This window comes from Blennius ocellaris (genome assembly GCF_963422515.1).
Source record: "Blennius ocellaris genome assembly, chromosome: 6".
NCBI lineage: Eukaryota > Metazoa > Chordata > Actinopteri > Blenniiformes > Blenniidae > Blennius > Blennius ocellaris.
In genome coordinates, this window is record NC_137655.1 from 6,140,967 (window position 1) to 6,164,303 (window position 23,337).

At 41.5% G+C, this 23,337-nt stretch overlaps 1 protein-coding gene across 1 annotated transcript; it reads left to right on the forward strand.

The window, feature by feature from the left end:
• Nucleotides 1-828: 828 nt before the first annotated feature.
• igfbp2b (insulin-like growth factor binding protein 2b) lies at nucleotides 829-21,769 on the forward strand (the record flags this gene model as incomplete). Its single annotated transcript, XM_080498133.1, has 4 exons — nucleotides 829-1,186; nucleotides 12,004-12,155; nucleotides 17,650-17,790; nucleotides 21,611-21,769. The coding sequence occupies 4 exons, from the start codon at nucleotides 829-831 to the stop codon at nucleotides 21,767-21,769; spliced, it is 810 nt and encodes a 269-aa protein (XP_080354259.1).
• Nucleotides 21,770-23,337: the final 1,568 nt, after the last annotated feature.

Sequence of the window (23,337 nt, forward strand, 5' to 3'; positions counted from 1 at the left end):
GTCTAATAGGATGCACAAGGGTCGCAATACAGAATTGGCTCATTTGCCCCCCGTGAATATGTAAAGACATGCAAACTATTGCGAAGAGTTTATGCTAATAGATTAATGCGCTATGTGACTCACTGAATCTGAAAAGACTTTCAACGTTTTTGACTGGACATCTGAAGAGAGGAGACAGATCGGCTCAGCCATTAGGGACCCAGCTGTTATGTACTGAGAGTCATTTCCTCAGCTGGTTCTCCATGACTTTTGTTTGCAGACATTACTCCAAGATATTTTATGCGTTGTACATCCAATATTTGAGCTTCTGACCAATTGTGTCGCTATTGTATCAATTATTAATTTTAACTAACCCCTAACCCCAAAAATTAACGCATCAGGCCCTTAAGGCTAACTGGAATCTTACTTAATTTGTTCTGCGGTTCCTGCATGACAGTTGACTGGAATGGATTGCATAAGTATTTATCATCATACGTTGAGAAAAAATAAAAGATTTCACTTTTTTTCTTATTATTGTAGATGGAATCATCCGCATGAATAATACATATATTTGTGGACAAAAAGGGAAACACGAGAGCCTGTTTTGGGATTCTATTGAAGCAAAATACCTTGCAATCCACTTTCAAATCCTATCAACAAACCAAAATCAATAATTCGAGGATGTGTCCTCTGGTTCAGAGTCAGCCAGTAATATGAGAGCAAACAGGACCATGTCTTCTGAATGTTTGCCCAAACGCCGTCCACTTTCAGAAGCTCACTAGGTTCATGTTGTCTTCCATGGCTCATCGCTGTCTTCAGTAATTGCTACTCAGCTTCGCCTAAGGAATAATGATCATATATTTCACCTATGGGTTTTTGTTTGCATACTTTGTTTTGCCCGGGATCTTACTCGGGGATTTAGCTTTCCGGTGTCCGAGCTGCACCGCCGAGCGACTGGATGCGTGTCCCAAAGTCACGGCGCTATGTCCCGAGATAGTGAGGGAGCCGGGCTGCGGCTGCTGTCCGGTGTGCGCCCGGATGGAGGGTGACCTGTGCGGGGTGTACACGCCGCGCTGCTCCAGCGGCCTCAGGTGTTACCCCAGCATCGACGCAGAGTTTCCCCTGCAGCAACTCATCCAGGGCTTCGGCCGGTGTGGACAGAAAGTAGACATAGATGAACCCAATACAGACCATCAAGCAACAAATGGTAAGTTTTTCTTTGTTTGTTGTCGAACAAAAAGGATCAAGTGAATCGAAAATAATCCAAGACTTTGTACAGTGTGAAAAGTGTCATACGGAGAGAGCTTTGTTACCCTTTATAAAATATTTTCGCCTCTTCCACTTCATGTTCTTCCTCTTGCGCGGCTTTCCTTTGGGGACCTGACGCCTCGTTTACGTGACGTTTGCATATTGCGTGTCAGTCTCCATGGCAACGGTGCTCAGAGGCACAGAAAAAGGCAGATTTTTGAAAGCGTGGAACATTTTGAAAACACTGACTCCCGTCTCCATGGAATCGGAGGAAAATTCATTTTTGAAAAGGCTCCGGCCGTTTCTGTGGAAACGAAGGAAAACGCAACTTTTTGAAAATGCTACGAATCCGTCTCCGTGGCCATGTCACAACATTTTTTTTTATTTACATGGAATATAAGAGGACGATTTGGTCAATAAAATGCACCATGTGATAGTAAATATTCAATATTCAACCTTTGCTAATCTTCAACATACATTTGGGATATGGTAAATAATACAACTTTTCTGTTTGTTTTAATTTAAAACAATCTGCATTGTATAATCAAACTGACATTTAAAGATTAAAATCCAGATAATTTTTTTCTCTCTCTATTGGGAATTTCAAACAAAAACAATACATTAAGATGCGGCATAGAGATAATAAATATCAGGTGTAATTTATCCAATATTCTTACAGTTTTCTGCTGTCTTGTACTTTCATGTTAAATGATCCAATGAGTCATTTCAAAACATCACTTTTGTCTGTTTGACATCACCTGATACTCCCTTGGAGTTGCATCCTTTACTCCTGGTGCATGTCAGTTCTATACAGGAATTTATTGATTCTGATAAAATCTTATCTCCGTCACTGTTACTCAAACAGAATATTGACAGAACAGCATGTGTCAGGCCTGTATGAACTCGTTCTGCAGATCGATCCACTCTGCCAAGTACCTTCCATACTGTAATTTAACACAAACCTTCCCAGTGTTCATCAGGGAGGTGTATTAATAATTTCTATTCGTGTGCCAGCATCGGCCTGCCGGCTAGTCATGACCTGCCGTCATTCCGAGGCTCGGTGTGTAACACTGGGGTGAGAGCATTTCACCAAGAAGCTGAACCGAGTTCTGCACTTTCACTGGAGGACTCATTTCAATGTCAGAAAAAATACACCAAAAAATAATAAACTTCAACATCAAACACATTTGGTTACAGCAACTACCCAAAACACACAAGGCAGACATCCTGCTGGGACACAGAACTGTTAAGCTCTGCTCTCCCACATTACAGTTATTTAGGACAAAGGGTCACTATTGATTCCTGAAAATGAATGTTGACATATGCAATGCGTTTGGCAGGCAGTGGCAGGCCCACATCTGTGAGTGCAGACAGGCACTATCCCTTCGATGAACCCATAACATGTCTGTAACCCACATATCCTCAAAGCTCTGCTGTTGGGAGTTCCTTATTCTGATGTGAGCTATTGTTAATGGTACTGGAGCAGGAAGATTCAACACAGAATTAACAGTTCAAGACACCCTGAATGGAGTTATTGCCCTTTATTGGACAGCATTTCACTGCTTATATTTGGTCACTTGATCATTGTCTTCCACATCAACACTCAGAATGTAAAATAAGGTGCTGCCTGTGTAGTATTTCTAGTAACTGTGATATTTTTCCTGATCTGATTGACAATCACGGCTTTGCATACTTGTTTGGGATGTGTCTATGAAGGATTGTGTTATTTTTATTCAGTAAAATTTATAATAAGTCATTATAGAGTTGCACACATTATGTTCAGAGTCTGCTGCATCATTTTCCAAACGTTTCTGTATAAACACAGAACATTGGTAATGCAAACACGACGCGTCTTCACTTCCCTTTGTTGTGTGAACAGGGCCTTAGGGATGCTCCCTACGGTGGCCCAGAAGGATCCACGCAACTGCAAATGTTACAACACAACACAAAAAGCTATAATGCAACAGCCAAAGGCGTAACACAAAAACAAAACAGCAACAGCACAATCCACAAAACAAATCAAAAAGCCATACACAACTGCAAAAGCTATTGCAAATGCAGAAGCCACAATGCAACAACACAATTAATGTCATTATGTGTTTTTACAAATCAGCAATGTCGGTCACCAAGATGAAGTTGTCATTGAGTTTAATTAAACCCTCCCACAATCAGAATAGTCCATCCGAAAACATCGTCCCCCAGAAACAAAGCGTGTTGCCCGTTGCACACTTCCATTATTGCTTCTGCTGTTGCATTGATGCTTCTGGGCCACTGCAGCTCCCCAGTGGAGGTGAAGCATCATGTCCATGAAAGTGAAAAAAAAAAAGTTTGGTCATAAAAATCCTTCAACAGCATTTTAGAGATAAAGGATTTCAACTTTAATTTCCATGACATTATATTTACACCGTAGTTTAACATGTATCAGAAGAAATGATTCTCTCATCGACTCTCAGTTTGCAGCTGCATGATGGGAATAATTCTTATTGCAACAGGTGAAACCTTATTACTCAAACTGATCCTTTGTGTAATTGCTCACACATGCCTCATACAGAAACATTCTCACATAATAAAACACAGAGCAGAAGTGTTTTCTTCATTTCTTGTGCAGGAATCTTTCTTAGATCTTTTATGGACTCCCAAGGTTTTAATAGAAGAGAGTAATAAAAACAAAGCCGACTAAAGCTGCCGAGACTTTATTGAAGCACTTTTGCCTTGTCTGGACTCTCGTGCTGCGATTTGGAATTCAAAGCAGTTAGAACATTTAAAGGATGTTGAAAATGACCATCCTTCAAGCTTGTGGTTCGCTCTAAGTTTGCACATCTTTCACATGTCTATCACATGTCTGCTTGTTGGAGTTTTTTTGGCGTGTGACCCTGAGTGCCATTTTATTTCATTACAGCTGAGTGAATGGCACTGTGTGCCCTCACACGTCTGGCCTGGTGACTGTTATTGGCCCCAAGATCCTTTACACATATCACAAATTTGCAAACGTTCACATTAAAAATGTTACAGAAAACAAGGATACGTATATTTAACATCTGCCTGAGCTCTTTTGTTAAATAAAATGTCGTTGACCTGTGACACATTACAGTACAGAGGTTTCAGTAAGTATGAGCGATATCATCTCAATTAAACACAAACATACCTATCCATCCATGCATTGGTCTATCCACCCAACCAACTTCTAATTTATTCCCCATCCATCCATCCATCCATCCATCCAACCAACCAACCAACTGCTCCTTTAGTCTCCATCCATCTATCGACCCCTCATTAATTCCGTCATCCATCCATCCAACCCATCCCACAATACATCCATCGGTCCATCCATCCAACCAACTCATTTATTCAATGTTCATTCATTCATCTCTGCAGCCATCCTGTCATTTGTTCTTTCTACCTGCTTATTTTTCAGACTTGGTCCGTCGGGGGCTGGTAAGCCAAGTATATTTTGGAACTATTCTGAACTTTTGCCCCATTCGAACCTTTGACACCGAAGCCAATGTGAGCGTGTTATTATGCAGCTCTGCTCAAGGTGAAGGTGTGGCTCTCTAAGTATTTGATGGGCGCACAGGGAGTCAGATTGTCGCGCAGGAGACAGGAGTTTGCATCTCATCCCAGCCCTGCAATTAGCGTTGACCTCCTTGTGAACTGCAACTGCTACTTTTCCCCAACCTCAGCCTTAAATTTGCCATTGTTTCTCCATTTAACCCGAACCACATGTCAGCAGCCACGTATAGATTCCGTAAGTAAACTGAGAATCGTCCTCGTAAATAAAAATCCTCAATGTCTCTTCTTGGCGTTCTCAGTATTTTTTTTTTTTTCCTCACCTTGTCTTCATTCTTGTATTGTCGGTGGTCTGTGGAGCCCCGCATTGCCCCGGAGGTGAACCTCTGTTGAGACATGCCTTCTCTTGCTCCCTCACGCTCTCAGCTCTTTAATTATATTAAATGTAGATTTGTTCTGCTCCCAGTACGTGTGAAAAGGTGAAACTATGAGGGCCTGTGATGGGTGGGCGTTGGCATGTGGGCGCCTGCATTTCTGCGAAGACTCATTCTGAGATGTAAATAGACCTCCTTCCTTCTCCCAATCTTTAAAGAGTTGAGAAGTTACATCTTGCATAAGACTGCAGCCTCAGGAGTGAACATCGTTTTATAGCTTGTTACTGTCGAGCTAACAGTGTTGGCAGTAACACATTAAGAACTGACTACTTTTATGGTTTTAGTTGCACTGTCAAAATCCCTGAAGTTTTAGCATTTGGAGGTACAGCGGAGCTGCTCTCTGTCTTTACTATTAACATGTGAACGTCTGAAGCTTCATTCATATCTTATAAAACTCTTTATGGGAGGATGACTATCTCGTTTTTTTATGTTAAGTGAATACACAGTGTGCCTCTCAGCAGGCACTTTTTTGGGGGGCAATATGATCAGCTAAGAAACCTAATTTTACATACTGCTTATAGAGCATCTTCCAGGGCCTGAGTCACACACTGGTGACAGCCCAGCTAATGTGTCACAGCAACACTACAACAGCTATGTGCACATTTTTGTCATGGAGACAAAAGTACAAAACTCCGTCGTTCTCTCATGCAGCTCAGTTCTGAAAAAGATCATGAACTAGTATTTCATTCACAATTGGACATAGAAAACACATCAGAAGTTTCTCATCCAGTTTCTCTCGACATTTTGAAGCATTCCAGCTGAATCATGGTTACAACATGACAAATCTGCCACAAGTTAATAGCACATACTAATTTGCTCCACAGATTGACTCATCTATTTTGTTTTGGCCTCCACCAATGAAGTCATGGGATCTTATTAGCACATCTATGTATTCAGCGCTATACATTGCTATATTTTAAAATACGATGTCCATATATCAATACCAAAAAAGCGTTACTCCACCCAAAGCACAGCCTCTTTGTTATTTGAATTATGTTCCTCAGGGACAGCCAAGAGAAGGACCACTGGCTCATGTGGTGCCGTCTCACTCGCCCACCAGGCAGTGAGAGCTCGGCCCAAAAAGGTCACGATCAGGGACAAAAAAGGGCCTGTTCACATGTGACAAGTGAGACTGCAGCATGATTGACTGCAGCCTCGCCGTCGAAGGTGCACAGTGATACATATCTGTGGATATTTTTGCGAAATCTACGGTAGACCACCCTGCCCAGAGGTGGGTGTAGGTTGTAAACCTATCACCACCGCAGTGTGCCGCTGCCCGAGAAATGGTCGGCCTGTACTCATATATCATTCTGCTATGAAGAAGAAGAAGAAGAAAAAAATGGTCATAGCTTGTTTTCATTTCTTTAAACCATCGTCTTGTGTGGTGCTAAGCACACCCTGCTGCGATTGCAATTTAAGTGTCTGGGAGAATTAGTTTTGATAGAGCATTTACATGTGGGAGTTTAATGCCTTCTTTTAAGAAAAGCTAAATGTCTGCCCCTCCAAAAGAATTTGCAATGTTTGTTCTGGAATGACTTTTACTGGGTGAGACAAATGTGTAGGTTGCTGGATTGTGCTTTTTTTTTTTTTGAAAAGTGGTATTAAATGTGCAATTCAGTTCAATTCAATCACTGTATTTGAGTAGTTGTTCCCCAGGGGAAACTCAAAACACATAGAAGCAATCCAACTCGCATGAAAAATGTGTACGTACACAAATGTATGTATAAAGAAAAAAGAAGTCCTCCAAATATATATATATATATAAATTTCTTCTGGGGATCAACTACTCAAATATAGTGGTTGAATTGAACTGAATTGCATATTTAATATCCCTTTAAGGAATAAAACAAAACAATCCAGCATCTGATTGGAGGGACGACGCTCTAAAACAGGGGACAGGATTAATACGGCTGCTCACAGAAAGTGGACAGAAATCTGACAGACATGTCAGTGACCTTAGAACACTCATCAAATGATCCCCGTCCAACATGGCAGTCCAGTGAAGCCAGTAGGTCAAAGGACAGGTTATCACATTCTCAATCAGAGTAAGTGAACTAGACGGCAGAAGAATGGCTCAGTTACAATGGGTCTTTGGATCAGTGAGTTTTGAACTTTTGACAGGAACTCTTGACTGTTTCGACAGGCATAATATATGATATACTGTTTATGTAAAGTTTGTGTTTCGAGGATTTTATGTAGATCTCGGTTGACAATGGGTGAAAAGCAGAGTACAACTTGGAAAGGTTCGTTACAGTCGACCACAGGGCAAACGCAGTGAAAACGATGAAACAAACCGAGAGAAAATCAAACGTGGGCTTTGTCGAGTTTACTATTACAAGAAGGAGCCGTTGCAGAAACGTCAAAGCTTGGGTTCAACATTTCACTGTTGATTCTTGTGCTTCAGACGTACGCAGAAGTGACAACCGCATCTCCCCACCTATGCCAATGATTGTTCCAGACAGAACTTTCCTTTTCAATCACGATGAGGAAGGTGTTTGAACTTCCAAAGAGCCGGGTCGCAGACAGAATGAGTGTCAACCTGAGGGCAATAGAAAAAAAGAAAAAAATACTGTACGGGTACGAGCAAAGGACTGGAAGTTCAAATGGGAAGTTAGACAGACACAAAGTCTCTCACTCACTCACTCGCGCACTCACATGCACAAACATAGGGAGAACATGCAAACTAAACAGAAGAAACTGTGCAGCCAATCTAAAGGTGAGGAGTAAATATTTGACTTGACGTAAATATAGACTGTTTTCGTCTATTTATACTCTGCACCACGACAAAGAAAAACTTTAAAGTTAAAATGCAAAGGTTACTTTGGCACTATTTTACCAGTCTGGCCCACTCAAGATGAAATTGGGCTGTACGTGGCCCATGAACTGAAATATGTATGACACCCCTGGTCCATTGGCATTTGCATACATTTTGTAAAAAAAAAAAAAAAGAAAGAAAGATTTCATTTTACCAAAGGTTTCCCTCAAAACAACTACAAAGGCAGCTTGACTGGCTGAGATGACACACACACACACACACACACACACACACACACACACACACACACACACACACACACACACACACACACACACACACACACACACACACACACACACACCAGGAGTTGAAAGAGCGAGCTAACCGTAAAAGGTCTGAAGGGGATCTTCATTATTCTGTTGCTTTTTGTGCATTCGCCAGCTGTACAGCGTTTGAAGTGGTCGAAGCCTTAAGAGGAACCATCCACACAGACAATGGCTGAAAGCACTGCAAGGTCACTCTCTCGGCCACCAAAGACCAGCTGAGTCTCAGAGACACAGCTCCTCTGTATACGATAACAAGGCAAATACATTAATGCTAAGCAACTCTGGAAAGACATTACTCACTCTGTGCAATGAGAGAACTGTGAAAGCATTGCTTAAAGGCAATACCCAAAGCCAACACTCCCAACAGCTCGAGACAGGTAGTTTCTATGGCACTGAGACAGTATCAACAACACAGTTTTTAGATGACAGCTGTTGGCTAAAGTCTTGTGTTTTCTTTTTTTTTTTTCTCTCTCGTTGGAAAATGCTGTCATGAGTTCCTATAAGTGTCTATAGAAAGCAGGGACTTAAACACAACCATTGAAGACCTTTACAGCATGTCTATACTGTAGTTCGCTTGACCACAATGTAGCATTGCTGCTTCATTTTATATTGCAAAGCGATTCAACACTTCTGATGGGGGAGTGAAAACTATCAGTTTCCACTGCGCTGTGTGTATTTTTGACAGCAGCTATATAGATCCAAGTTAAAAAACAAAAAAATATCTGGCTCTTCCTTGGCGTGTTCTCCAAAAAGTGCCCCACGTGAGGGATTCTTCCACTCATTGTGCATATCTTAACACAACTTGGAAACAAAAGTCTGATCTTGTGTGTTCAGCTGGACGTTGGATTTTGTGACTTTTAGCCCTCGCTGACATACTGTGATGAGCATAACTTGACTTCTTGAAACTTAAGGTTTTATTCGTGGCCACACTGTCTGCATAAGTGAAGTGCAATAGGCACGCTGACAATCTGATAAAAAAAAGAGGAACACACTTTATCTGATTGGAAGGATTCTGCTGCGTGTTGCAAAATGTCAAGAACGTTATAGTCTTCGCTTGAATTTGATCCAAAAAGGATGGCCAATCAGCTCGTCCACCACTTCTCCAATAAGTTGTTCTCATTGGTGATTGGATGATTGGATGATTGCCATGAAATTAGGCACAAACACATGTGTACTTGATCAATTGATGCAGTAGTTCAAACCAATCACAGGTGTGGCCAAAGTCATTGGTATCCATCAAACTTGCAAACAAAACCCAGGATTCATGGGATTCTCATGAAATCCTAGAAACTGACAAAAGTAATTGGCGTCAACCTCCCCACCCCATCTTTGAAAGAACAGACAGCCAGCTTTTGAAACTGGCACACACATCAATCGTACAACCTTGTCTTTTGCAGTACACAATTTTGAGGCAATCATCCCAATCAAGCTCTATTTGTTGCTCTTCGGGAAACTTTTTTTTCTTCTTGAGCAAGTGGCTCCAAATTCTCTCTAATTTTATGGCTGTAACTGATGAAATGCTTTCTGATCCTGAACAGAGATGGATTATGGGACAATTGAGAGTATATTGAAAAAATAATAGTTCAAGTGACTAAAAATCCAAAACAAAAAAGACCAGAGAGCAAACACACACAGAGCCAACACTGAGTGGTAGGGAATGGGGCAAACAGGAAGTGACACGGGGAGAGGGGTTTAAATACACAGTGGAGGAAGAGGAACAACAGGTGCAGCACATGAACTGATAAGGAGAAGACAATTGGATAATTGGAAATGTGAGGTGAGACACACAGGGGCAGACAGTAATCTGACAGTAGCATGACTCCTTGTCCATATTCTGAGATATGTACTGTGTGGGATCGAACCAAATTTGTTGTGCACAGCACCACCCTATTATAAAAGACAGCTATACTTCAAATATACTTTCAAGAAGGCTTGAAGGCAGTGTATTGACACACAAATAAGGTTTTATTCAAGATCTCACAGGCCTTTTGTCTCAATAGCTTTTTTTTTTCTCCAGGGTTGTTGGCTGGTCTCATAAACTTCCCAATATTATCTGTTGTCCTCACATGGATATCATACCATACTTAGATATGTTCCTGCAGCCTGTACCTTGACCACAATTAGGAATGATATCCTCCCAGAACTTGTCTGACCACTCTTTTTTTTTTTCTTCTCTTGTCCATCAGCATTTTGCAAGTACAGATGCCAAACATGGTGCCCATTGAACTCATCATCGCATTTAAATACCTGGACTCGTTGGTTTACACATTGAAAACCTTTATGACACTAATAGAGAACTGTTGTCTTTTTAAAATGTCAGTAAGCTAATTTATGTCGTCCCTATTTTTGTAGTAGGTTTAGCAAATACACCGCGGACAAAAGAAATTCTATCAACATTGACTGCAATGACACCAAATTATGCTTTGTAGAAACTGCATTTATTAAGTCCATACAGCTGGCTGGCACACACACACACACACACACACACACACACACACACACACACACACACACACACACACACACACACACACACACACACACACACACACACACACACACTCAGGCGGTGCCATTGCTTGTGTAGGGAGCTTTGAGGATTGTCAAGGAGGGGGCGGGCTTTCTCTCAGGTGTGATTTACAGCCTCAGAGTTCTGCCTCAACACTAATTACACACACACACACACACACACACACACACACACACACACACACACACACACACACACACACACACACACACACACACACACACACACACACGCGTAGCCTCTGGCATGTTGGTCAGGTACCCCAAAGAATCCTGACTCAGCACGAGAACGCTTCATCAGCTGTTCATCCTCACGAGTCTAGACTCACCTGCAGTGACAAGCCGTCGAGCTCGACTCCCATAAATCACTGCTTCCCTCTCAGGTATCCTGGTTAAACGTGTCACGGGCCGATGACTACCAGGTTGATAAGTGTTGATGCAGCTTTTAACCCCTGCAATGTGTTTTTGATAGGCGTTGGTTTTCGGACTGTTTATGATCTCGCTTCGTGCCTCTGTTCTAAATTACCTTGCTAGCTTGCCGTTGTGTTTTGCCTACCTCCAAATGACGAACACACTTTGGTACGACAAATGGAAACACACTTGCTCGATGACCCCGGCACTCAGAAATGAGCTGGTTTGATGTCACGCAACAGCGAAACAAAAAAGATCCTCACGTGGACAAGTCGCGCTGTCGCCATAGTAATTACAGCCATTGCAACGCCTGACCGTCCAGCATAGAATTAGTTACGTGAGGTATGAAAGACACAGGATGCCCCGAGGACACGAAACAACTTTGTCTTCTAATTCCAGGATTAAGACGACTTGTAAACGGGCCTGTTATTAGAAAACTGCTAGCTGTCTGCTAATGTCTGCCCTATGATGGCAGCTTGTGATTAAAGAATGGATAAATGGAGTGAATGTGAGAGTAAGTGTAAACAGCAGACAGCGTGAGGGAGCTTTTGTGTGTGTCTATTAAATACATACCTAAAAGCAGGGCAGAGATGGTTTTCATGCTCCAACAACTCTCTCTTGGTAAAAAGAAAGGACTTCTAGGAAGAAGTCGATTGTTGAATGTTCCACTCAGATCAGAACCAGAGAGCATAAATGTGCTTTGGATGTCTTTTCGTTGGAAATTGAAGTCTGTTTTCAAGCTGGAATATGTTTAGGACACATGCTCCAGATTAGTTGCGTGTCTAAATAGGTTTGCATGCGTCTTTTGCAGAGGTGCATGGAACGGAGAGTCCATTCACCAGGAGACCTGCCATCGATACATGGATTTGGCAGGAGTCCGCCAAAAAACAATACCACAACGATCGCAAAACCAAGATGAAGCTGAACCAGCCGGAGGAACCACGAACTCAGAAAGTCATTCAGGTGAGATCTAGTATTTTCTTTTTTCAACCTATTATTAAATGATGTCTTTAAAGTTGGTGCAATCTTGTAAAACCCCGTCGACTTAAGAGTGAGCCTTCCTAGACAGTTTTCTGTTGTAAACCGAGGTGACCCTCCCCCCACCACACTCTGTAGACTTACATGAAAATGAAGGACCCTCATGACACACTGTTGGATGTTGTTACTTTAATGAAAGATGTTTTTCGATTGCATCTGCAGTCTTCCTCACGTCATCTGATGTGTGATGACGTGTCGTTTGATCAGTTGACAACGCCCCTGCCATCCCATGGTTTCTGGAGGACGGAGTCTCAGGTGTGGAAGAGGGCGTAGGCCCCTCGTCCTGGTTCATGGTGTCGCTTCCTGATCTCTATGGCTTCCTTACTCCGATGTTCTGACCCTCCCCTTGTCCCAGTGTGTGATGTGGTTATTCCACTTGCACTGGTCTGTGATGGCTGATTTTGAGTTTTCATTTTTAGCTTTGTCTTTTTGTGTTCATGTGAGACGTCTTGCTTGAAGACATCGAACAATGACATCCTTAAGTTAGAAGTGACCAAATTAATATATTTCAGTCAGAACACACTACGTGTGAAATACACATCTATTCTGTAACAATGAATTATTTTTCTCTGAGGATAAACTCTTTGGGTTTACACGTTGTATCGCTGTGTTTCGTAGTCTGGTGTTACCTTTCTTTTTTGCCTGACAATTTGTAATTTCTTCCCCCTGTATACTGCAGAAAGGAGTTTTATGTCCAAAACGACCATATCCTTGCGGCATTGTATACTTTTAAATTAGTCTTTTTTAGGATGAATAATTAACTTGTAGTCTAATCTTGAATTTTTTTTGTTAGTATTTAGCATTTTTACATGAATGAATTAAATTCGGAGAGTTACAACTGCCGCAATGAGAGAACTGTTATATTTTTGAATGAATAGACTCGCTATGCCTTTCATCAGAATCAAAAACCAGCATACAGCGTTGTGACTGATTCATTTATCTGTTGCAGGAGACAATGAAGTCTGGTAAAGTGGTGCCCTCCTCTGGGCACTGTTTCACACAAACAAACACGCACTCGTGTAGAAATACACAGAGTCCTTGGAAATGAGTCTGTTTTCTCATCAACCTTCCCATAAAAAGAATCTTGTTTGTGACTTTCCACCCAATCAGTTTCTTCTGCAGCCACAAAACCAGTTTAATCTGAAAAGATCAGAAAGTGTATATATGTTATTTATGTAGTTTCGCTGAACGTACATTCATAATGTCTCATGACTTCAATTAATTTAGAATTAATTTTCTTGTTTTGTTTTGTTTTTTTAGCTATTTTTAGCTATTTTAACCTTTTTAGCCTATTTTAACTGATTCAGTTTGGTTATTTTAGACACTTTCGCTTTTGACCAATTTTGTTTGCCATTTTAGCTATTTGATGTGTTTTTGCTCCCTTCTTAGCAGTTTAAAAACTTTTTGCCATTCTCCCCTCAAATACTTTTGACCTGGCTTTTAGCAAGTTTGGCAGTTTGTTGACTTAGTTTTTGCCTTTTTAACCAGTTCAGCATGGGGAGGCCTTTTTGATAACAAAGTATGCAAATACATATACTAATAAGCTGAAAATTGTTAGCATTAATTTGATATAGCCTACAGAAAGAGCCAATACAGATGAACTAAAGAGCCACATATGGCTTTGGACCTGCAGGTTGCAGACCCCTGGTCGAGACTCTCTGCAGTCGCTCCTTGAGGTTTCCACAAAAGAAAACTGTACTTTTCACTTTCAGTTTTGTTTTTTCAAAAGGATTTCTGTTTTGACAGTTTGTGGTGACAAATGTGACACTTAAGTAAAATAATATTTCATCACTGTGTCATTTAAAATATGCATTACGTACTGCCTGTCACCAGCTGATTTATGATTGTGACGCCAACCCTCCATAAGCTCACCGCAGATACATCCAAAAAAGGAAAGGAAGTTTTGTTCAATGCAAAGACTCATTCGTCATCAACGTTAACTCCAATCGCCTACCTGTATATTCGATGTGTGGAGAGGATTTAGTAAATACAGTAGCGAAATACAGTAATACAATGTCAAAGTGATGAACAATTCTATTTCATAATTGTAAAATAGCATATGTAATTTCTATAGCAAATCTAGATCCTATATCAGCTCACAAGCTGTGTCATGAACAAATAAATATGTTTTATGGCTCCAGATTAACTTCGGTTGGTGGAAGATAGGAAAATCAACTTTTATGACTTCAAGGTTGAAGAACCACATAACGCGTTTAAGTGCTGTCAAGCAAAATTGATAAATCACGTACGTAAAACACAAAACAGATGATATGAGACAATATAATGTGAGTAGAGTCACGATCTGCAACACAATAAAAATAACTGGCTTTGTACACTCACTGAATATCTGCCTGCTGAATACACTGTAAACCCAAACAAGCTCACAGAACTCAAAACTTTTTGTGTAACAGATTACACAAGAATATTTAAGTAATGTTGTTAAATGTTTTAAGTTAATATACAATTAATTCTTTAAATATTATACTATATTTACTTAAAATGTTTAACAACATCACTTAAATATTCTATGACAGCTAAGGCTCTAGTGTACATTCAATGACTTATTAAACTAATTTTCACTAAATGAACTTCATCTCATCACTGTGAGAAAATTGATGTGTAATTTGGCTTTTATGCCACAATTCGCACCACTGCATGATGGATACAGTGTTGACCCGGAATTAGATCTGTTTTTGATCCATGTTCAGAGGGTTTATCGTGCCTCAATATGTCTTATAATCAAGTTATTTCATAGGAATCATTTAAATGTGAGGTTTTGCAGGAGTTAGTGTTATATGTATGCTCTCGAGACGAGGTGTCAAACATAAGGCCCATGGGCCAGAACTGGCCCAGAAGAGGCTAAAATCTGGCCAAACCACACACACACACAAAAAAAAAAACATTTAAACTTCAAAGAAAACTATTACTTTTTAAGAAATGTCACACACATTGACTCTCAGGACAATTTTCTGCTCACTAGCTTGTTGATGAATTCCACAGTGACAGATGACATCATGAGGAGATGTTATTCACTTCAGCCATAGTTTATGTCCTCACTTGTGCTTTTGTCTTAATGCAGAGTAAGCGTGGCTAAAAACATTAGTTGCGCAGTCGTCTTCTAAGAACTCCTCGTTATGTGCTTCTTTATTATGTATGGCGATATTGTTTGTATTTCCCCATGTGGAATGCATTTTGGTGATTTGATGCAATCTATAGCTTACAAATGCCTCTGCCCCCGTCTTCTTCTCTTTACGACCCACTCAATACATAACAGTCCCAAACGCAGTCCTGCCAAAAAAACAATTCCTGGAAAACCCTCAGTGTAGCAGCATACAAGCTCAGATAATCTGTTTTATGCAAATGAGGCAAGGCCCCGGGGGGCTGTGCATGTGGAGGCCCTTATATATGTTTCCATTAACGCAAACAATGATTCGCTTTGCTCATTTTCTCCCTCACTTAACTCTCGCCGGCAGGAAAAATAAAACAAAATCAAGCAAACAAGGAGAAAGAATGTGGGGCGGGGGTGATACAATTGTCAACATCATTAGAAACAACAAAAGAGGGAATGCAGTAAAAGGAGTCGTGCAGCTGGTCAGGGGGAGGGACTTCACGGCTGCTGTCCAGCTTGGGCGCGCTGCGTTGTGGGTGGTCATGTGAGGTCAGAGATATGTGGGACCGAATGCACCGTTTATAGCGATCGTGCTACCGACCAATCATCTCGCAGAAGTCCAATGCAACCGAAGCGAAGATCATTTTTGTTCCTATGGCTCTCACAGACACCACACCTGACCCAGAATTGCGCCTTTGGGAAACATTTGAGTTTTGGATTTGAGCATGAATGTGCAGCTGACAAGAAGGCTACAGTAATGATGTAATGTAATACTTTCGATGTGGAACGTAATCTCCAAGGGGTTCTGCTCAGTTGTTGGGAAAGCCCATTGCAAACAAAATATTATGTTTTCAAATCAAAGAGTGGTCCTATCTTCGTCTGGAGTGGGTGTTCAAATAGTCACAGATTGGTGGATCACTGCCGAAATACATTGTCCCAAGACATAGAAGTAGGCTCTGACGACAGGGTAGTAACGTGCAGGGAAACTATGCTCGAATTGTTATGTGAAACAAATTGGAAGGATATTAAAAACTAATAGACATGTTTGACAAACTTGTTCAATTTCGAGCAAGCAATAAAGGCTGCCGATGCTCAAGACAGTAATTTTATGTCTGTCACAGACGTGGCTGCCACATGTTATCCTTCTGAACAAAGGATGACCGCTCAACCAACGGAGGCTTGTTCCCCGCATTGAAGCTGTCCCAGAGAGTAGGAGTGTTGAGTGGCCATTACGGCGCTCACAGTGCGGTGAGATGACCCGTTGGCTGTGGGAATCAAACCAGATCCCAAGTCTTCTCTAACCTCGAGGCCACTGCTGGTCATTATGTATTTCCATATGCACAAAGAAAAAGTTTATATTTAAAGGTTTAAATTTTACCGGTCTGGTCCATCAAGATGGAAATGGCCCGTATGTGGCCCCTGGACTAAAATGTGTTTGATACCCCTGATTTACAGTGTTTTGACATGTTGAAGTAGAAAGAATATGAAAACCTCTGAATTTGCTTTGAAGAAACTTTAACGTGGGAGTAAAGAAGCAGCATTCAAACCACGAGTTCAATACACTGAATTGTGTGTCTTTATTATCCAACAATCCAGAGCAGTACAGTGATATAAGAGAGGGTTTGAAAGAAAGAAGCAAAGTAAGAGAAAGCGTACCGTTCATCCATATGTTCAGATGTCTGATAAGGTTCATGACTGTGCCTCCTCCTGCACCTCTCTCTCATCCCCAGCCAACTAATCATAAGACCGGACCCCTTTGATCCCACAGGCACACTGATACCCTCTGTGTGTTTGTGAGTGTGCGTCACTGTGCACACATGTCTACAGCGTTAGTGTGTGTTCTCAGTGCAACAGTATATACAGGATTACAATATTTGGTATTTTGCATGCGCCTGCACAGGTAGACGTGTGTGGCCGCGGCTACCGGGCGGGTTCAGACGTCCAGCCACTCATGTTCCACTCAGCAGGACTCACATCAATAACACTGGCAGAACGTGCTGCTCGCCTGACATCACCTCGTAAAAATCGTGCCCATAAACGTGTATATTTGTGACACTTTTACATGATATGCACGAGTATTTAATTTCGCCATTCTTTTTCTTGGACAGAAACACATTCCTCGGCCTCCAGCTTCAAGTCAAACTTAACCCGACTCTCCTTCTGCTCTCCTCACGAGCCAATCGAAGTGGTTTAGACTGATAAATAAACTCTGACAACAACTAATTCAACTGTTTTTTTTATCTGTCCGCTTCAATAAGGGCTGAGGAGCCGGTGCCGATATTAATACTTTTCCCCCCGTCATCATTTCAGACTGCCTGTCAGCAAGAACTGGACAAGGTCTTAGAGGAGATCTCCAAAATGACTTCTGAGGATAACAGAGGCCCGCTGGAGAACCTGTACGGCCTCAAATTTCCAAGCTGTGACATACATAAACTGTACAACCTCAAACAGGTGAGCCACTGAATGACACATGAGCGAGAGCATTGCTGACAGGTGAATTTACCCAGAACTGTGTTCTCTGATTCACCTTTACTGCTGAAAATACAGGAAATGGATGTAATCTTTATTGTGCCGTGTTTGAAATAGCTTTTTGATGCCAAAAGTTGTCATACAAGAAAAAGAAAAACATGCAGGCTGACTTCATACAACCTACAACACCTCTCCTTGATTTGGTATATTTCTTATCCACTGGCATAAACACAATCAAGAATTGAAACGTCATTCATTTATAACTTATTAAATGTCATTATGTTGCAAATGGAAACTGCTGCTCTCATTTATTAATTGATTGTAAAGAAAGAGAACTTATGACACAAAATATGATAGCAAACTAAAGATGGACCATGTAGAAAAGGTAAGGCTATATACACCGAGATGACTTCGCCACACAGCAGTGATTGTTTACTTAGTGACAGGAGTTAAATAAAAATGTTATCACAGCCAGCTATGAATTGGCTGCGGTGAATAGTAAAAATGACAAACCTTTTAGGGTTAAAACTGTGTTTAAAAAAATGATATCAAGTAACTGAGTAAATGGACTCCGACTCCATCTCTGTGGAAATGGGGGTCAAATTCAATTTTTTGAAAACACTCGGGCTCCATCTCCATGTTGTAGATGGAGAAAAACACAACTATCCCACTGCTATTGAGCATGCACACCAGTGGTCATCACTTTCTTGCAGTGGTACAAAACAGCGAAAATGAAAAATGGAAACTTTGCAGACCAATTCATGCATGAGCTATAAGGGTGTGTTGTCCTGTGAGGCACTGATATGTTAACAGCAGATCCTTTAAGTCCTGTATTTGCAAGCTGAAACCTGTACAGATTAGTCTGTGTGTCCAACATGTCCAACAGATGTTGGATCAGATTGAGATGTGTGGAAACAGAAGGCCAAGTTAACACCTCAAGGGGTTCGTCAAATCACTCTTGACCCACTTTTTTTTTTTTTTGTACAATGATACGGTGCAATATATTGCTCAAAAAAGCTACCAAATCTGCTCTAGTGTCTCCATAAGAATGTGGAATTGTTATTTCTTTCTAGTCAGAGTCACCCTTATTCTTATAATCTTTAATTATTCTTGTAACTTTCAACTCATCACTTCTGAGAGCAGAGTCTCTCCTGAGCTTCGCAATGCCAGCGACCCGACTGCTTTGTACTGATAATTTCCTTGAGTTGTATTTAATGGCTTACATGGAAACTTTCTTTAAAGGACATTCTAGATTTTAATCATCGATATTCCATCTACGTTTATGATAACACTCAGCAATGCCACTTTTGATGGAGCCGTTGGGCTGATGAAAGCTCTTGGATTTGCACTACAAGGTGTGATCACAAAGTTCTTGGACAGTATCTGCTGTCCATCAGTGTGGCTTAGCAGAGCACATGTTTCATCAGCGTGCTTCGTGCAACATGCTGTCAGCATTGAGGCAGGGTCAGCCTGGGTCATTGTGGCCATAGTGCCTCATGAGTCACATGTGCCTCAAGCACTTTTTAATTCATCAATGGTTTGTACTATAGTGAGTAGTCTCTCCAGGTTACTATATCTGACTTGAGTTGTACAGTACTTTGCCAGCAGTGAGACTTGTGGGGAAAAGACAGAATAAAAGCACCATTATTTCCAGGCAAAACACTTCCTCCGATTGAGCTCAGAAACACAGCAACTTGGTGAAAATGCACAATATTTGAAGCCCAGATTAAAATCAGTAACAACAATCATTGTTTAATTCCACAGAACTGGACTTCCCCAAAGTTTCTTGAGATACCTAAATACAGTATGTCATGCATGATTCTAGGTGTGTTTATGAAATGACGCACATCAAAAAAAAATTTCTATAAACAGTTCCTGGGATAATAGAGTGTTGTTTGACTGAGTTTGGCATTGCCTCATGTAGTCTATGTCCCTGGAAAAATACCTCCATTCACTACGCACGTTGATTCAAATTCCGTTGTTGAGATGATGGATCATTTGTATCACGTCTAACTGTAAACTCGTTCTGTCTGAGTCACGTGGCAGCGAGAATCTGTGGGCAGAAACTTTCTGAAATGTCACAATGGCCTCGTCCCCATCAGTTGCGTCACAGCAGGTGTTTTCCAGTTGCTGTCAAATGGGCAAAACACCTGCTGTGAGATCACTCATTAGGTCCTGACCATGACTGTGATATGTTTGAAAGATTTGGGCGTTGTGGAGAACGGCGGTGGCAGCAGTTCTCTGCCCCGTGGGATTCGCCGGGTGACTCGCTGCATCATGCTGGTCACGGAGAGACTCAAGTGGTTGCAGATGTCATCGAGGTTTTGAAGCTGTGCCGGTAGCTACAGCGAGTACTGACCACTGACTTTGATGATGGGAAAACAGCCCCCACTGTGATCGGTATCAATGCAGTTCGGTGCGCCGGCATGTGCAACACATTTAGATTCAGGCAACTTGATCTTTGATGTTTCCTGTTTTGCTTTTTCACCTTTTGCAAGTCAGATTTTTGACCCCTTCCTTTTTGTTTTTCTCCTCCCTGACAGATGCAAACATGCAATTTTGCAAAGTTGGAGTTCCCCTGTTTTCTTTCATACTCACATGACTCACACACAACTTTTCTATCGGCCTGGCAAAATCACCCTGGCGAGCACATGTAACCGCCCCCTCACTTCTGCCACCTGCCGCCCTGCTCCACACCCCCCATTCTCCTCGTCTGTTTTTCTTACCAACACTCGCAACAACCTCCTGCTCTTACTCTGTGCTTGAACACACACATATGCGTGCACTCACATACACACACACATACACGCCAATGCGTGGGGAGATGTTGTCATCATGAACGAGGCAACAAGCTCCTGCGCTTGAGGTTACAAGGCACTTAAAGTGTTTGGCGGACTTCATGGGAAGAGCTCTTTTTGTTAAGCCGAGGAACGAGCTGTGCTTCCGACCGGGGGCTTGAACTCTGCTCATCCATAGAAATCAGACAGGGGAGGACAAACAAGGTCACATATCCAGTGTTTTCTTGCGAGGATAGTGGAGCAGAAAAGAAGGATTTGAATAGGCGCCACAGTTTCCTAAAGCAGGGCTCTCAACCACTCAGCCAATTTTCATCACTGGTCACAAACAACAGCATTGTTTTGGACTGGAGTCCTCGGTTCCCAGGGAGGAACACTGTACCTCCTCAACACTCGGCTCCTTTTTGGAGTTGTCCCTCCTTGTCGCGCGGTAATTACTGTAACTGTCACTCTTTTTGTTCTTTCTCATCGAAGGAAGAAAATGGAAAGTCCTTTCTTTCCCCCCCAGCCCTGCTTTCTTTTAGTCCGTCCCCTCCTCGGCTGCCCCGCGTGCGCGGCGTAAACTGTGTCCACTTCAATTACGACCTCATTTCTGAGTAGGGCTCTGCGGGGGGGCTGGTCTACTGGCATGCCTCTCTGTGTGTGTGTGTGTGTGTGTGTGTGTGTGTGTGTGTGTGTGTTTGTGATGACATGTGAGGCTGTGCAGGGCCTGCGGGGTTGTGTATAGGGGGCATGACCCGGGAACGGGCTGTTATTGGGTGAGGGCTGTCCCACCCGAACCAAAGCCCACACTCTCGTCCAATCGCCCCCCGCCATTACAAGATACACACACTCGCACAGACACACACACTCACACACATACACACACACACGCATCTCAAGCCACCATACGCCATGCTTCATTAACGCATCCGCTGCTTCCCACTGTGCATCCTTGCCGCCCCCTCCTCTTTTTATCCAGTGTTTTCCAACTTGTCTAGTTTTGTGTTTTTCTTCTCTCTCCCCAGTGCAACATGTCCACCCATGGCCAGCGGGGCGAGTGTTGGTGTGTTAACCCCTTAACGGGGGTCCAGATTCCGGCGACGCCGAGAGTCAGAGGGGATCCCAACTGTAACCAGTTTCAGGAGCTGTTGAGAGCGATGCCCACTGCAGCACCATCTCGCTAGAACACCTCGACTCCCATCACGGAGGGGCTGAGGGTCCTTTGGAATCCAGACTAATGGGGGCTTGGGTTATTTTATTTTGTCCCCATCTTTAAAGACACTTTGCTCCAGTTCACTGTTCAAAGTTCAATGACCATAACAAAGTAAGTAATAAAGGCAGCATGGTGAAAGAAACCTAATTCAAGACCAAAACAATGCAATGGGGCATCTCCTTCACCATTCACGAAACTAAGATCGTCTACCTTATACAAGATAAAAGTAGTTTCATTCACTTAGTAGCTGGAGGCACTTTTTTCATGCCGACTTTAGTTTGTCAGACGTTGAAGCTAAAAACAACATGTTGGCATTAGTTTGTAAATAATGGAAACCATTTTCGACTGAAGGATAATTGTTGGTAGCATCATTCATTGTCGCTCTGCGTTATATTAAAGCTGTATTACCTAAATGTAGGAGGCAGCATCACAGATAGTGGACACAACATCACTTTTTGATTTACTCTAAATGTAGAAGTGACGAGCACAGGGCAAACTTGCTCTCTCAGGTTTATTTTGGACATCCTGACAAATCTTTAAAATTCTGCCTAACAACAGAATGCAGACAACATATTAGGTGATAAATACAATTTTTGTGACTGAAGTATGTTAGTATACTGATACTCGCTTTACTGTATCTCTGCCAAAAGCACTCAGATTTTTACATTAAAGTAAAGACATTACGGATTCAATTTGTATCATAGTCAATGAGCCATAAACAACATTTCAAGTGAAAATGTATCATTTATCATTTTCATTTCAGAAAAGCTTCACATATACAAAGCAACATTTTGAAAACAAAGTCAGTTTACACGTAAACAGCAGAAACATTGAAAACATTGTAGTTAGCATGACAGGTGCTGTTTTTTGTTTTTACTTTCATAAAGGTACAGACTCTGAAATTCTATGGTTGTTAGGAGCTTGCTCAGTAGTCATGACACAAATTCAACTGGCATATCCATTGAGTCAGAAAGTAAATGATTAAAATAGAAAAAAAAAACTGGTACAGCTAAAAATTACTATAAAATACTATGATTTCCATTGAAAATGTATATTATGGGGATGCCTTGGCATTCAGCCAGTATCATTGTAACTTGATTGTGCTTTCATTTTTGTAACTTCTGCAGCTTCATTGCAGATACATGTTGCCGTCAACTGCTTTGACGCTTTCATTTAACTGTCATCTGTCAATTGCCATAATGTAGAAGTTAAAACAATTACAAGCCTTTTGAAGAATGCAAAGTACAGACATGCATGTAGTGAGGAAGAGTTAAAAGTCCTTCACTAAATTAATTATTTAGCATAGTCACAAAATACGAATTCTTTATTACTCGCTATTTCTGATTATAGTAATAGTAAAGTAACTTCTGACCTGTCCAGGGTGTACCCTGCCTTTCAACCAACTCCTGCTTGAAAAGTGTTCAATCCATCTTAGAATTTTTTACTGTTGTTTTTTTGTTCTTTTAGAAATCAAAAAATGTTTATCACAACACCGAAAAAAAAATTACTCTTAAGCCTTATCGGGTCAAGAATAGTAGG